Raw genomic sequence first — 16,814 nt, forward strand, 5'->3', positions numbered from 1 at the left:
ACCATGATGGGGTCTTAAAGGGAGTGAAGACTCGCGCAGAAAGAAACGTCTAATGCTGGTAATCTGACATTGTTTCAAATGTGGTGTAACAGAAGTGTTAGACACCACCACTGATCCCAGAAAATACACACACAGCTTGCTACCGTCGGTAATTAGACACTAGTGTACAGTCAATACATGCAGCTACGGTCAATACCCACAACACAGTGTACAAACGATAAAGCGATGGACATCTCAGGTCCAGCTAAAGATAACAAGGTATCACGTTTCATTACTGTCTGCATTTTGTAGTGACAAGAGAAAAACGTCACTTGCAAGCAACGGAAAGTTAACTTTTTTAAAGCTGGCGGCACGCTGTTTGGGGCGAGTGTTCAATGCCTTTAAGGGCAATCACCAATGCATTGACTGTCCTCAGAATGCATGAAACTACGACACTTACAGTCGGGGTCTGATCCAGAACAACCCGTAGAGTCCAGAAGGCTTTGGTGTGATCAAATTGTTGTGATGGTGGCCTTGAGGAGCCCTTCTCTCTCTCCTTCTCTTTACCTTTGTCTTTCCCCTTTTTCCCTTTCTCGCCCCTCGAGACATTCTTACCGTCTCCTTTCCCAGGTGAGACTGGTCTCTCTCTATTCGCTGTGGAGGGAACAGAACAGAACATCATCAAAATCTCTTTAAATATTCCCTCGTTAAGGAATCAAAACAAGTTTTTCTTTAAAACACAATCTGTGTGAATATTATTTGATTAGAAAATAAAGGTAAATAATTAAATAAAATTTACTCGCTATATCAATGAAGCTCTTCCTATTCTGCTTCAGAATTATTTCCGCTTCACTAAAGTTCTCTAAACTTTCACTTTCTCTTTACATCAGAATATTGTATGTTTAAGAACCTTTCATAAATATTTCTCAGACTAGTTGTACTCTGTCTCTCTCTCCTACTTTATAAAGGATTAGTTCAGGTGTCATACATGTTTATCTTATATGAAAGAAGACCATAAAAGAAACACAATGATGAAGAATCTGTTCAAATATCTTATTCCGTTATGGAGATATTCAAGTTTAAAGTTCTATCTGATTGTGTAGAAACTGCTGAAATCAGACTAGCTGTGATGTCACATCCTCACATTTCTGAGAAGTCTTTGTTATTTTATGAAAATTTTTGTGAGATGTTATGACTTACAATCAAAAGATATGTCATGTGGATCTCATATTTGTCAAGGGAAGTATCAGAGATTTAACATCTGAAGAATTTTTGATTATTTTTTTTAGATTTGTGAAAAAATGTAATAAATTTTTATTGAAATATATTCACACATGTTAAGAAAGTGAGGATGTGACATCACACCCTCACAGTAAGTCTTTCTACACCAGTCGTTTTCAAAGAAATTTTGATATCTTCAAAGCGTGATATCTCCTAAACAGAGCATGCTATCATGGTAGTTTCTTCACTGTTCTGTGTGCCTTTTTGAGCTCTTTGATTCAAGATAGACATGTTAGACACCTGAACCAATCCTTTAACTTTGATCTAGCTGGAATCTCCTGAAATTCTTCATTAACTAAAAGTAATGTGTACAAAAAAAAAAACACCCTCCAAAGTGTAAACAATCTTGGGTTAAAAATTTACTTCAAATCACTATCACATAGCTTGAATGTTACCATTTCATTAATAAATCAAAATTAGGTAGGTAATCTTTAATACCAACTTTGTCAATAAAAAGAAAAATGTAAATGAATAAATTTGAAAGTAGAAAGTAAACTATAGGTAAATAAATATTAATCACAGTAGTTGACAATTTTGTAATGAGTTACATGGATTAAAGTTTGGATTACGATTTAAATATGAGATGTGATATTACTGTATTATAATACCTTAATAATGTTAAATATGATATGTTAAGTGGATTAGTTATCAATCTGGTACATGTTTCTTGCAGAAATATCCTTAAAAGAAAGTCAACTATTTGAATAATTTCACAGATATTTAGAGATTAGGACGAACACCCACTGGGTGCTTTCATTGAGGATGTTTCCATTACAGTCGGTGTCTGGTCAAGGAAATAGCTAGTAATCTGCCAGATTGGTCAACCAGTCTGATTCTGTTTGAACAAAGGTCACCAATGCATGTATCTTCTGACTCAGAAAAGAGTATACAGCTGGTGTTTCAACATTGTTCAGTTGCATACATCAACTTACAGTAGATTATAATCACACAGTAAAATCCATTTTAAAACATGACCTGAAACTTGTTAGGGTTGGAGCACAGAAATTATCATCCATGTTTAGTGTGGAACTAACCAAGTGGAAAATTGTGCATATTTATTGGTTGAACCATGGAGAAGGGATGGGGGGGGGGTATTTGGGGGTGAAATTTGGGACAAACATTTTCTGGAAGACCAGTGGTACCATTCTAAGATATCTTTAGGTATAGAGCTGATTTCAAAATGTAGCAAAAGGGACCATAGTGTGGGACAGCAGCAGGAAGTGAGTTTCTATACAACAGGAATCAGGGTGTGACAGACTCATGGAACCCTTCTCATAGTTCATGAAACTTCAACTGACCGAGTCAGTCAAGTCTTTAGACATGATTGGTCTCATTCAAAGTATATGAAAAAGTAATAAGCGTAACCAGAGGGAGGAGCTTGAGTAATAGGTTAGCACGATTTCTATACACATATTTATATGCTGCATATATACTGGATTTGCAGGGAGGTGTGCTATGGGCAGGTTGTGGAGTTATGCTCGGGGTAATCATCAGGTAAACTTAACAGGGTATAAACTCTGGCCATCAAATTGGTTGTTAGTGTTATTTCCACTAGAAGAGAAGAGAAGAGGAGTACACTATTCTACAGTATAGTGTGTATAGATCTGCTACATTAGTCATAAGGTAAATCTAGGCATGCAACTGGTTTGGAGTGATTACCACCTTGAAGCAAAGGTATCAAATCAATCTATTAATCTTTATTATTCCCTGCTAAACAGGGTTAACCTTCCATCCATCTCCCATCCTCCCCCCTTCCCACACCCAACATAATATTATAAGCCTAAGGTTTGTGACTGTTTAACTTTTCAAACATTGTAATATTTTCTAATGACAATGGTAAGTCTATCCTCAGCTCACTGTATATATCCCACTCCTCCCTCAATTACAATAACAAGTCACGTGCTGACCTATCAGTAATTCTCCAAGTACTATGTTCATCCTAAAGCATAATTAGCAAAAAATGTGATATGATGCTAGAATATCTGACATTAGTTGCTTTTTCTTTTTCTTTCTATTAAAAGTTCACCGTATGAAAGGTCATTATGGTCACACTAACTCAGGTTTAAAAGTATTTTATCTCCAAACCCCACCCCTCCCCCTCCCCTCCACCAACCATTAAAGAATCTTCACTGATATATTTAAAGCCTCCTATGTGCCTGTGAAAATTACATGCAAGACTGATTATTTCCCATGCGACAGAATATCACCATGTTTAACCGGCATATATATTATAAAACCACAAATTACTCTTTGTGTTTGATTTTAAGTTTGAGTTTGGCTTTGCTTCTTGCTGGTATCTCACTCCAAAGCCGTACAAGATTAAGAAAGAGAAAGAGATTAGCGGTAGTGGGTCGGGATTAGGGATCATGGTTATTTGCCTTTCTTTGAGCCGTGAGTGTCGTCCTCCTCGACACTGACATTTGCTTCACCATTTAGCTGCTTCATACTCCTTGCTGTAACGGTAAAAGTTATTTTTACAAAGAAAAACAAAAATCCCTTATCATTGCCAGAAAAAAGATCAAATTCAATCTTTTTGGTTCAGTCATCTTCCTCTGAGAATGATGATGTTATTACAGCAAAGTTCACTCGACTAACTGTTAGTGATCTGATCATCTCCGTTATCTGAGGCAATAAGTTTGAAATGATCGGTCTTTAAGAGACTACACGAGAATGTGATCTCTGTCACCTTAAAGATGTACACAGTGGGGCTCTCTCCAGCCACACCCCAAAGTCAACAGAGGACACTGTCACATTGGTTCCTATCTTTCTAGTTCTACAAAACTTGACAAGCTGCATCTCTGACTGTAGATCATAACTGTACTATCGTTAGTAATATATATGCATTTATGTTGGTAATTACTATTGAAGAAGAGATCTTTTCAAACATATATACAAATTTTCAAGTCAAAGCTAAGTGTTTTAGTCACCTGAACATATGTTTCCTAAATCAATTCATTCAGCCAAACTGCACAAGTGGAACCTTGGACTAGTTAATCACCCAATCGCGCCTGTATGCAAGTTTATCCGACCCGTTCGCATGCATGTGAGAGCTTTCATGAGATCGTGTTACTCTGACACAGAGATCTTTAAATAGTACAGATCAAACACATTAACATTGATTTGACAGCGCCCTCTAGAAACTAAAATACATCAAACTCATCTACTATGAATATCTTTTCTGTTTTTTTTTTTACTCGCCCGATTTACTTTTGAATAACTGTAAGCTCTACTGTTTCGAAAACACTTTATTTTAGAAGTAGGTACGTTTCTACTGTCTTATTCCAACTAGTCTGTATTAAATTTATAACCATATGCGCTTACTCCACCTGTCATTCCTTCATTCAACCAATTAAAATCAGCTGCTTAACAAATTGTAAAAATATTATGTAGAAATGTCAGTTTGCCTGCATCGAACATAAAAAAAAATTAAAAAATCTTTTCAACCAACTTGATCAGTTTGAAAAGTGGGCTTTTGAAAATTTGTGGTTTTTGCTGAACTAAATAAAAACATATATCATCAAGACAATATTGAATATGTATTAATATTAATGATACATTGTTGATTATGTATAAGAAGGACATACCATCTATTATTGTTACATTAGATGTTATTCATGAATGACAAGTGTAACATAAATCTCTATTATATGACATCTATAGTGTCCCACAACCACTGAATATGCAATGTGAATTTCGTTGAATCTGCCAATTGGGATATCTCATAGTTCAAGTTTGATTTTATATTCATGAATGGACATTGAATATGCATGACTGAAATGTCGGCTTGATATTTGGAACAATAATATTTTTAGTTGGGTCATGCCTTTTCTCCTTCGACCTCCTCCTCCTCTGCTTTCATAATCTGGGGTTAGAAATTGTTCCCCCTGACCAATCTGAGTATCACCGTATTTTCTTTCAGTATGCGCCGCTGTTGAATCTAGCAATCTTTCCTTCCTGAAGGCTATTGTTAAAATAAACATTTCTGCTCAAATAATAAAACTAAATCTTAACAACTGTCTGTTTAAACGTTACTCGGAAAATTGACAGTTACGATAGGAGAGGTTTCGATTGAGCTCGACAGATTTAGAAGATTATAATTACGTAAATGTTGGAATAAAATAAACTTAAACTCTCACCCAAGTGCAGCACAACATTGATTAATATAATAAAAAGGTGTTAAGGTTGGTCAGTATTGTCATGTTTGAATAAAAGCATCTTCAAAGCAAGAAAACAGCAATTCAAACTGTCCATCGAGATGGACTGCATTAGAGTTGTCATACAAATCCTTAACATTTGATGCAAACAGTGTAACAGCCCTACTTCTGGACCAAAACAAATCACAGTTGAATATTATATCATTGATATTATATTCAATACCACAAATATACAATACAAACGATAGTTGTGAAGTTCCCATTCCACTCCTTAATGCCCCCCCACCCCCTCCCTCCCCAAGAAATAAAGTAAAAAAAGTAGATTTGCACATATTAGACTATAGCTTATATGACACTTTCATTTCATTTATTTTCACAACAGCTTGAGCAGTTTTCCTCTTTTCTCGCTCTCTCGTTTATGAAATGAGACTATTTCACTGCATTTTTCTTTACACATTATCCCTTGTTAACTTGATAACCTTTAATGAAAGAGATTTACCTTTTAAATCATTGCGTTCTAGCTCTTTCAAGACCTGGACAAAAGCCCAGCTGCTCTCCGACAGAGGCCAGCTTTTGCGTAGGACCTTGGCTTGTACGACATATTTGTGGGGCTGTAGAAGAACAAATGGCAAACATTGTAAGATAGATCCAATGATTTAAGTTTATTTTGTAACTGATTAAAATAATTTAAAAAAAAAGAAGGCAGCTGCTTCCTGTAACTCTCGACATACATGTCTAAAGGGGGGAACATTTCATTTCTATAATTCAGAAATGTTTCTATTCTATGTCAGTCTTAATGTAACTGGTTTCCTTACATCATGACATTCCCCCTTTGTCCATTAAAGGTTTGCTGTATTTGACCCCAAATATGCCAGTTACTGGAATATGGTCACCTTTGGTCAAAATTCTTAAACTGGAGGAAATTGACCCCACTGGGACATTCCATCCTCTTTGCGTGTTCATTTAGAATGTCTGAGAACAATTCGGAGTCTTAAAGACCTCCAGGAAATTAATTTTTGAAAACTTCTAGCAATTATATCACGTTATAATTTGGAGCCTATACAGACTACCTTTAACTGGAGGTACCCCCAACCTGTCTGTATAGAAAAACATATTCAAATTGGGGGTAACAATCCATTTAAGGGTTGCTCAGAAGGTATATCTCCCCTCCCTGTTGACCTCTCCCATGACAAATCATCCATCAATTCACAGTAACCAAGATAATGAAGGTGAAAATTGGGGTCACAAAGGGGAAAAAGTTTGATACAGAGTATCCAAGGTTTTCCTTTTCATTGATGAGAACCACAGGTGGGTGGTAGACAATAACAAATTGTTTCAGCTGCCATTCTAACGTGCAAAATAGGCTAGGTGGGGTACCTCTGCTAAGAAACTGTGGTAGGATGAGTGTTGACATTTATTCTGAAAAGCAAGAGCTTTTCTCAAGATACCATACATCTGTTATCTTTTACGTACCTTAAATTCATTCTCGTCAATCTCCCCGGCATCGACTTTTGAAACATCACCGCCACTTCCTTTGACTTTCTACAAAAGAACAAAACATAGCATATGAATGAAAAGTTCAACACAGCAAATGACAATGTTTCAATTCTTGATGCTAAACTAAACAGCTCAATGTTACCCAGTAAATGTTTATAATTGATCTCTCCTTCCAAGCAGCTGTGGCACTGTCCTTGTGAAGATCCTCTCCTTCCTTCCTCTCATCACAAAACTGTCCAGATAAATTTGACCCCTCACCCTTCCCCTCCTCACCACCTTTCATTACCATTCTGACATTCTCTCATCAGGCCATCTAGCTAACTTACTGATGGTCTTTTACCTGATCCCTGGACCTCCCTCTCATTGACCATCTACAGCAGGTGTGGGCAACCTTTTTGAATGAATGGGCCAGATAGAAGGAGTGCAAAATTGACTGGGCCTCACCTAACCAACGACCTGCTGTTGAATTCAAACATTTGATTCCGAGGACTTTCAAGCAATAGGTGTGTGTACTTAATCTGTATTCACAAAAAATATAATTTCTACACAGTACAGTTGATAATTAATGGGGATAATAGGCCTACCTGGCAGCATCATTAGTGCCGATAAATTCTAAGCAGCTAGCTCATTTTTTGTGATGATGTAAAATAGATCAATTTTTTTCTTTTTCTTGAGACATCTCACGGGCCGCAAAAAAATCACTGGCGGGCCGCATGTGGCCAGTGGGCCATAAGTTGCCCACCCCAGATCTACAGGATCCAGTTAGCTGACCCTCCTATCTGCCCTATCACCACCCGCCCATTAGATATCTAGAGAGTCCAGATAACAGTCTCGCCCCCCCTGCCCTCACCCCTCTCCCATTAAACACCTACAGAGTCCTGCTACAGAGTCCTTACCGACTGCCTTCCATCATGGCTGTTAGCAGATCTGTTTCTCTTCCCAGATCCAAGACTTGTTGAGCTTCCTCTAGGCCCCTTGGCAGCTGAAAAAACCCCAAAAGATACACAAGCTCGTTGGATAAAGTAAATGTAAATCATGATAATACATAAAACAGAATAGAATGATTATATGAAAATACAATGATAATTGAAAAGTACACAATAATAATAATGTCAGGTACATTATTGAGAAGAACTTCATTAAACTTAATAAATTTTAATTGTAGCACATCTTTCTACACAGTCTCCTTTACTGTTATTCCATTATAGGCTTGTTCATTAATACCTCAGATCATGTTTTTTTCATTCCATATGGCCCAAAATATTTACATATTTACAAACTTTCAGCTGACAAGTTTGTCAATGTTGATAGTAAGCTGATTACCCCAAAATTAATGATAATTGGATGAAACCGCCAAAATAAAAACAAAAAAAACACAATAAAACAAGATTGTGTCTACACTGCATGCATTTCAAAGCTTGGCATGAACAAAGCTAGACAAAAATTATCAACGATTTCAAAAACATGTACCAATGTCAAAAACGCTGTTTTAATTTACAAATGTTACTAGCAGAATTGACAACCTCACATCCGGCAAACTATGAAAACATTAAAAATTTTGCTTCGCTACGAATATTTTCTGAACTTACATGATCTGCTTCCCGAACGTCTCTCATCTTCTCCCGGTTCTCGGTCCCTCAAGAACCTGAATGCAGGGATGACTGCGTGACCTTTGCCCTTTGTGCTGGCCACTTCCTCCTCTTGATCTAGAATCTGTAGGCTAATGTAAACGTCTGGCTTAGAGGTGCAAAACTGGATGCTGGCAATATGATCCTCTGAAGGTTTGATGAAATATCTGAGAGGAAAAACAATGAGGGAACAAAAAAATAGCAAAAAAACAACAAGAAACTGAAATTTGAAAAAATAATACAGAGAGACATTTTTTTTACTGAAAATGATCATTTTGGAATAGAGATGAGGGTTTGATATGCAAGCATTGTCAGCTTAAAGCCTAACCAGTTGATATTCATTTTTAAGAACAACAGAATTTGTCAGGGTATAAATCTCCTGTTGTATTACTTATACAATAAACAATTATAAAACTTTTCTGGAATTAATTTGCCTGGCAGAAATTATTCTGCAGGAAAATAAAAAAGTAGCCTCTCAAAAGAGGGTCTAACCGTAATGATTGTTCTTTTTTTTGTTACATCCCTTCACCCAATTTTACCACTGGAGCCCTTATAACACCCGCAGCCCTTTCATGTCACCCCCCCCCTTTAACCTGATTCTACTACCTGTAATCTCGTTACCCTTTATTCTGTCTAATTCTGCTCTATTCATTGTTCAATATTTCAATCTCTACATTTAGATTCTAACTTTTATACTCCTACCTACATGACAATTTTTTCAGTAGATAAACTGCTTGGTTACGTTATGTTTTTTTTTCCCTTTCATTAAAGGTCATCAGAATTCCCTCTTAATAAGCTAATTAGAACAACATGGCCACCTAAAATTAAAACAATTACACCCTTTCACCAACAGTGCATTTTTCTTCTCATCACAAGAATATTTCATTTTGCAGCCCCTACAACATTTGTGAGGAATTTTGAAGATTGAGAATCTTTTTGAAAGTTATGTTTGTAATCTTTGCAAGACAAAACTTGAGCAAGCGACAAAATACATCAATCAAGAGCAGCTTGTGGCAAGTTGTGGCAAGCAATTGTGGCAAGCAGACTTCACTGACCTGAGAATGACAAAATTCTTGTTAGGTATGTAGTAATCCTTGATCTCCTTCACAGTAAAGCTACTATGTAGGTTCTCTCTTGACGGTTGGGGGAGTGGCGTCGATGAACCAATCAGACGCATCCTCCACTTACCCCCGTTCAGTGGGAAATCTGTCGACCGAGCCTCGCCTACGAATGTGTAGCCGTACTACATGCAAAACAATAAAAAGAAAATTGTATTTATATGTTAGCAATTTTTTGGTTAAAAGATATTTTTCTTCAATAACTTTCCTTTTTCGAAGGTCATCAAAGCACACATTATTTTAAGTAGAAAGTAGCAAATTAACTTTGGGGTGTAATGTATAGCACTAACATGTTAGCTTATAGAGTGAAACTTTAAAGGGAGTGAAGACTTGCGCACAAAGAAAGGTCTCATGCCGGTAATCTGACCTAGTTTCAAATGAGGTGTAACAGAAGTGTTAGACACCACCATCGATCCCAGAAAATACACATACAGCTTGCTACCGTTGGTAATTAGACATTAGGGTACAGTCAATACATGCAGCTAAGGTAAATTCCCACAACACAGTGTACATATAGCAGCGATGGACATCTCAGGTCGAGATAAAAGATAACAAGGTATCACGTTATTACTGACTGTATTTTGAAACGACAAAGAAAAAACTTCACTTGCAAGCACGCAAAGTTAACTTTTTTCAGAGCGTGGAATGCGGTTTGGGGCGAGTCTTTAATGCCTTTAAAACCCATAAAATTTAAAACACAAACCAATCTTAACACAAAAGTGCAGTGTTCTCCATTTCAATGGAGGAACTTACAAAAATGTTGTGAAATATTCCATGATAGATTGTGAAAAGCTATCCAATTCCCTTGTCCTCTCAGAACAGTTCATATTGACAGATAACACAAGCTGCAACACACAAGTCCAAAGAAACAGAGAGGGTAGTACTATAAGTTAACACACAATGGTGCTTTAACTCTATACCTCTTTAATCACCACAGATTGGATGTAACTTCAAAAAGAAGATGGGGAGGGAGGAGGGGGGATGGGAGAGGATGGGGAGGGTTTAGGGAGAAGGATAGGAAGGAAAATTGATTCTCGACATCCTTACCCTGTTTCTCTTATACTCATATGGAGCGACTCGCTGGAACACCCTTGGTATTTCTTCGCCAGTGTCGTTGTTGACTACTCTCAGCATGCATGTAGGAATGGACACGTAGAGCTTGGGTACTACCAGCATGGGCTCTTGCACGTAAAATACGTCCCTAAAAACATAAAGAAATATACAAGTTGACATAATTGAAGAGACTTGTATTGGAAAGAAATATGTGCACAAAGAGTTCAAATTTATAATTTGTTACTATCTTATGAGGGGTTGAGGTGGGAGAGGGGGGGGGGGGGAGGGAGGAGTGACAAGGAGGGTTAGAAGTGAGTGTAAGAAGGTAAGTGAGGGGTGTGAAAATGGGAAGGCTGATAGTGAGGGTGAGGTGGGTTGACATGTATGGGCATGGGATAGGATGAAGGCACAAACTAACAAACTGAGGGTATTTACAACAGTTTTCCCTTTAGAGAGAGGGGACGGAACAGTGGCAGGGTTTAACTACTATTTTCAATGTTTAGAAAGGTTAGACGATAAACCTCACTCCAGTGTAACTGACAATAAGGGACTTCACCTGAAATTGATAGTGCAATGAGCTCTATTTTTAACTTATATTCACTGCATTCTCACAAGGCAAGGTGTTCTCTTATAAACAAACATACCTCAAATAATATATATATATAGATATATATATATAGATATATATATTTTATATATTTTTATATTCTTTATATTTATATATACATATATAAATTACAATTTTCAATTATGTATATATATATATATATATATATACTTAAAATCGTAATGAATTGTAAAATCCAGAACAGTGAAAAACCTTCCAGCTTCCACCGGGATTCGAACCTGGGCCTCCCGCTTTATATGCGGACACCCTAACCACTAGGCTATGGACGCTCATTGTATGTCCAGAGGTTCGAAACCGGTAAGGAAGGTCGTAATTCCACTGTAGGCGTTTATATATCAACTTGGACCAAAAAGAATTGGAGAAAAGAAGAAAGGGTTACACTGACCTAAAGACAACAAACCAGGTATTATTGGGCTGGTCCTGGTAGGTACCCTGGAAATCAACATACGCTATCTTGTTCCACTCGTCTTGGGAGAACGGGAAGAGAGGCATCAGATCTGGGTCGGCTTTAAACATGGACCTGTCGTATGTAATACAATGAGAAAGATTGAACATGCAGTCATTACAATACCTTCATGGTTAAGGGGATGTTTTTAAATCTCATCAGTCCAAAGAGATATCATGAAAAACAAACAAACTACTAACGAGGAAATATAATCTATAAACTTCCAATTAGAGATGGCAACAAAAGATGCAAAACCTACCAAGATTGAGGAATGTTCGGGCAATTATATAACGACGAGAACACTATACTATGTTGCAGGTATATATGCAAGAAAGGGGGAGGTGGGGGATCACATTATTACTACAGCAAACTGCTGTGAAATAAAAAAGAAAGAAGATATTTTGAAGAGTTTACCTAAATAGATGTAGACTGTGCTCTTCAAGATTTGGTTCCAACTTTTCCCAACATTCTTGCAGTTGTTTCTTCACCTCTTTGTTTTCCTCCGTACCTGTGAGGGGAAACCAAAATTAATGATGATTTTTTTCTCCCCAAAATATAGAAATCAACCCCCCCAAAAAAAAAATGGTAGGGAAAGTTGTAAGTAGAATTCAGTGCTTTATTTTGAAATACAACAAGTAGTGAAATTATTAAATAACCTTGTGTGCTGATTTCTGGCTGGCCAACACAAATTAAAATATTGCAATTTCTTTTATATTTCCAAACAATGTACTCCTCTTTATCATTCATGCTGTGCATTCTTCTTAGTGTGATTCTTATAAAGCTGAAAGAAACTGTCAACATCACTCTAAGGTAGCTCACATTAAATACTGTGATTAAATTTCAGAATTGTTTCTAATTCTGGTATAACCGTGGTTACAACATGTTTTGTCCATCTGGGTTGATTTACAAAAACAATGATTTTGTAATTTTCTCTTTCTTTCTTTTCATAACTGGGCTTCAGAGTCAGAGGAATATGTTTACCATGGCAATAAACCACTATTGATGAACTTAGCAACAAATATCTAATAACAACACTTGTCAGTAGTACACAAGAAGAGACACCATGGATAAGACACACAATAGCTTTCTGGGTAATGCTGTGTGGGGTTTGGTTTGGTTGGGGGGGGGGGTTACGGGTGTTGTTGTGTGGGGTTTGTTTGTTAGGGGTATGGAATCAAGCACTTGTTTAGGGAATCATGTAGTGTTTCAAGTTTGTGTAGCAGGTTTGGAAGGCTCTGAATTTTGATCTGTTGTAATTTTTTTTCATTTCCTGTGTACAAAAAGAAACACTAGCCCTTGTATAGCAAAGTTGACCAGTTTGCATAGCATCTCCCTATGCGGTAACAGTTAAATTATTTCCTGCTGTTTTTGGTATAGAACAGATGGAGTGCTGGTAATACATTAAGTACTGTTATGTAAAGCTCACCCTGTGTCCTGGCAGCCCTAAGCTTCCTCACAAATCTTCCCCTAAGGATACTGGTGAGCTTGCTGAATGCCGAAATCTGTTGCTCGGATGGTTCCCTGTATTGAGGAAGTCATTCAAAAGTTACTATTATCATGGTAACTGTGATGATAAAAAGAATGCATTTGTAAAACATCACTGTTTTTCCAAAGAAAAGAAGGAGAGTGGCTGGCTCTGTGTACTGGAAAACTCCATACAAAATTTAAATATGACATAAATAATGAAATTAATCAGTGAACATAATCAATAGTCGTGACAAATTACTGATGATGGAATTTTTCTTGATAAATGACAGCCTGCGGATGCAAACGGACCCCTTGGCCACCCTCCTTCAAAATATTGCAACCAGAACCCCCTTTCCCCACCCCATCAAATAGACCCATCCAACTCAGTTATTTTCATGATGTACCAAATTGATTTAAAACAATACAGATCAGAAATTTTGCTCCATGATTACTGAAATAACATCTCAGAGCTCATACTATGACAATAAATAAAACAAAGTATTATTTTACACCTTAACAGGCTTCAATAGAGACCACTGACGGTAAAAAAAACACAAAACAACAACAACAATAAAAACAGGAAAACTATAGAAATGTTACACACTCACCAGTTAGCCATAGTTTCTGGGACATCAGCTAGGGAAAAAATAAAGAAGAAAGAAAGATGATGAACTTAGGCCATTACACCAGTTTTTCCAGCCTTCAACAATGACATCACTGTTTCTATTGACAAACAATTTGATATCTTCTCCCAAAACCAATTGCCTTTAGCGAATATCTAACGACAAATATGGATCACCAAACATTCAATGTTACCATGGAGAACAATCACTCAAAATATTTTTCTTTGCAAATTTTACTATGGAAAATTTAAAATGCTTTGGATAACAAATATGTCAAATATGGAAAAGGACCACCCTTAGTGTAAACCGAGTATAAAAAAAAATAAATATTGACAAAATAACTTCAAACACCAATGTACAAACCATCAAACACAAAATGATGCAGAAATTACTTGAAAGCGTGAAAGAGCTAGTATTTTTTACAAGTTTACTGAATTGCCTCACATTTTCAACAGACATAAAGATTATTATTTTTGCAACAAGTTTAATATGTACTCATGGTGTAATCTTATACTCCAATTTTGAAATAGGATGTTTTAATGTGCAAATTTTTTGCATCTTAAAATAGTGAAAATACTTAGGTTTTGAGTGCACAAAACTTGCTATAAGTAGCAAATTTTGTCCATTTTGGCAAAGCAATTTGGTCTTCTGTAACAGATCATTTTTCCCTGACTGATGACATATTATTATTAAAGAATACAGCTTACGTTTCCTTGTTTTCCCAGATTTTCTTGAGGCTCCAGTTGCTGCAAGAAGCAAAAACAAGGAAAAGATGGGTTGTGTTGTTATGTGGATGGACATGAAAAACTTATGATAGTGTATGTTACAAAATATCTCTAAGGCAAGTAGGAAGATGATTACCTCAAGACATTGACATCTACCAATTTTTTTGGAGGTGGGATGGGGGAGGCCTCTCTGGGGTTTGGGTGGGGGGTGGTGAGAAGGGCGATGATGATAATTAAGTTATCACTAACTGTTATAAATAACACACTACTTGTGAAAATAAAACGGTAATAAAGAAAAACCCAACATACATTACTATCACACATGCCCGAAAGCTTCAGCCTTTTTGAAATATTCGCAGGCAAAGCTTTTCATTTAAATCAAATTTATTTTGGGGCAGGGGTGGGTGAGGAGTGGGGGTGAGAAGGGCGATGATAATTAAGTTATCACTAACTGTTATAAATACACGCTCCTTGTGAAACTAAAAAGATGGGAAAAAAACCAAAAATACTTTACTGTCGCATGCCCGAGTGCTTCAGCCCTTTGACTGAAAAATTCAACCTTTGACCTGTTGTATGATATTGAATGAACTATTCATACATACCAGGTCTGCTGCCACCATGTGATATTCCGGTTATATTCCGTGTGGTAGCGTCAAAGTTAAACACCCTCCATGCAAAGGCCATTCTTGTTGTGAAGTTCATACCTAATACGTCTCTCAAAGTGGAATACAATGCTTCTCTGAAAATCTGGTGGCAAAATAGAAAACACCGAGTAAAGCTAACATTAGGGTTCTGTCAACAAAACAGTTATTATACAGGAAACGTTTTTACGAGGATGGATAAACTTCATTCAAAATATTTCCATAACATTTTATATTTGAAATAATTTGTATATTTCTAATGAAAAAGGGGTAGGGGCGGAATATATTCCCCAACCACAAAAGAGTCACACTTTTGTCATTATTTTGTAAAAAGTGGAAAACCATCTCTTTTCAACTGTTTGCTGTTTTTAATAGACCTCAAAACTACCAATTGGAGAATCTTTTGTACAAAAAGGACTATTCCAGCTTTGACCAAATACCATCAAATTTAGATGAATCATACTCTAGTCATAAAATTTCTTTGCTTCATTCCATTGTTTTATAATTTCCCAATCCGTTTTAAATTGTTCATTCACTTTCATGTCAGATTAGTAAGAGTATTATGAAAGAATAAAAAATCAATATTAAATCAATATAAACTCAAATAAAAGACCAAAAAGAAAGTCACTGTGATTTATAACATCTTTGACATGTATCACATTATTTTTGTCCAGGTTGTGAAATAGTTCAAACAAATTTCGAGTTATTTCTAATAACTTTTTCAGCATTCACAAAGAGTATTTTGTTAACCTGGAATATTGGTTTTTGAGCCTTCAATAATCCTAAATCATGACCAACACTGCCACCACACTGGAAACTGCAGGCTGCCACTTGTGATTCCAACTTCTGCTTATGTAGCACTGTTTATTTTATTTTAACTAAACTCTGATTGAAGCTTACTTCATAATTCTGCCAGTTTTCCTTCCTGGATCTCCTCACAGGCTGATACGCATTTTCCAATTCCCTCATGGCCGGTTCCCAAAGCTCTGCATTATCAAACATATTGATGGCATTTTCTAAGCACTTCATTATGGTCATGGCGTGGTCCACGAATCGGCAACTCTCCTGAGAGCAAGAAAATTTAGCAGCGATTAAACAAAGATTTACAATATGCCAAATAGCAGTTTAGACGGCTTTGAGGTTTGCCTCTCTCATAAAATACTATGGTTCCAGTGTCCAAACACTGCTATACACCATTACAATTGTACACAAAACTGCTATACACCATTACACTTGTACACCACACTGCTATACACCATTACACTTGTACACCAACCTGACCATTCTGGATAGCATTTTGCGATTCGATACTCGTTAAATTAGTCCCCGATATCTACATATACACACACCCACAAAAAATGTTATAGTAATTGTTATGAATGACAGTCAACATTGAAGGCAGTTAGTTTAAATTAACATATATACAACCATAAATGGAAAACCAAACAGCAGAATTAGATGGAAATTTAAACCCCACCCATCCGCAAAAAAAAGAATACACACACACAAGCACGCATGCATACAGCCCTAAACTAAAATTTACATAAAAAAAAAGTTTTACTACTTATCAAAATA

The 16,814-nt window shown here is 36.5% G+C and overlaps 1 protein-coding gene across 14 annotated transcripts in view; it reads right to left on the minus strand.

Moving 5' to 3' along the window:
- The window catches only part of LOC139962740 (androglobin-like), a 62,441-nt gene that overhangs the window by 3,363 nt on the left and 42,264 nt on the right, over positions 1–16,814 (minus strand). For 12 of the 14 annotated variants that reach the window (XM_071962998.1, XM_071962997.1, XM_071962999.1 and 9 more), the window contains 15 exons: positions 16,140–16,304; positions 15,201–15,345; positions 14,581–14,619; positions 13,859–13,886; positions 13,210–13,304; positions 12,198–12,291; positions 11,724–11,858; positions 10,705–10,858; positions 9,595–9,782; positions 8,501–8,706; positions 7,808–7,893; positions 6,888–6,956; positions 5,914–6,025; positions 3,639–3,713; positions 440–633 (listed from right to left, as the gene is read on the minus strand). In XM_071962998.1, the coding sequence (XP_071819099.1) occupies positions 440–633; positions 3,639–3,713; positions 5,914–6,025; positions 6,888–6,956; positions 7,808–7,893; positions 8,501–8,706; positions 9,595–9,782; positions 10,705–10,858; positions 11,724–11,858; positions 12,198–12,291; positions 13,210–13,304; positions 13,859–13,886; positions 14,581–14,619; positions 15,201–15,345; positions 16,140–16,304 (1,785 nt within the window). Of the gene's footprint in view, positions 1–439; positions 634–3,638; positions 3,714–4,964; positions 5,222–5,913; positions 6,026–6,887; positions 6,957–7,807; positions 7,894–8,500; positions 8,707–9,594; positions 9,783–10,704; positions 10,859–11,723; positions 11,859–12,197; positions 12,292–13,209; positions 13,305–13,858; positions 13,887–14,580; positions 14,620–15,200; positions 15,346–16,139; positions 16,305–16,814 lie in introns of those variants that run through there. The other 2 variants (XM_071962995.1, XM_071963003.1) reach the window with 2 other exon arrangements.

This window comes from Apostichopus japonicus, chromosome 21 (genome assembly GCF_037975245.1).
Source record: "Apostichopus japonicus isolate 1M-3 chromosome 21, ASM3797524v1, whole genome shotgun sequence".
Lineage (NCBI taxonomy): Eukaryota > Metazoa > Echinodermata > Holothuroidea > Aspidochirotida > Stichopodidae > Apostichopus > Apostichopus japonicus.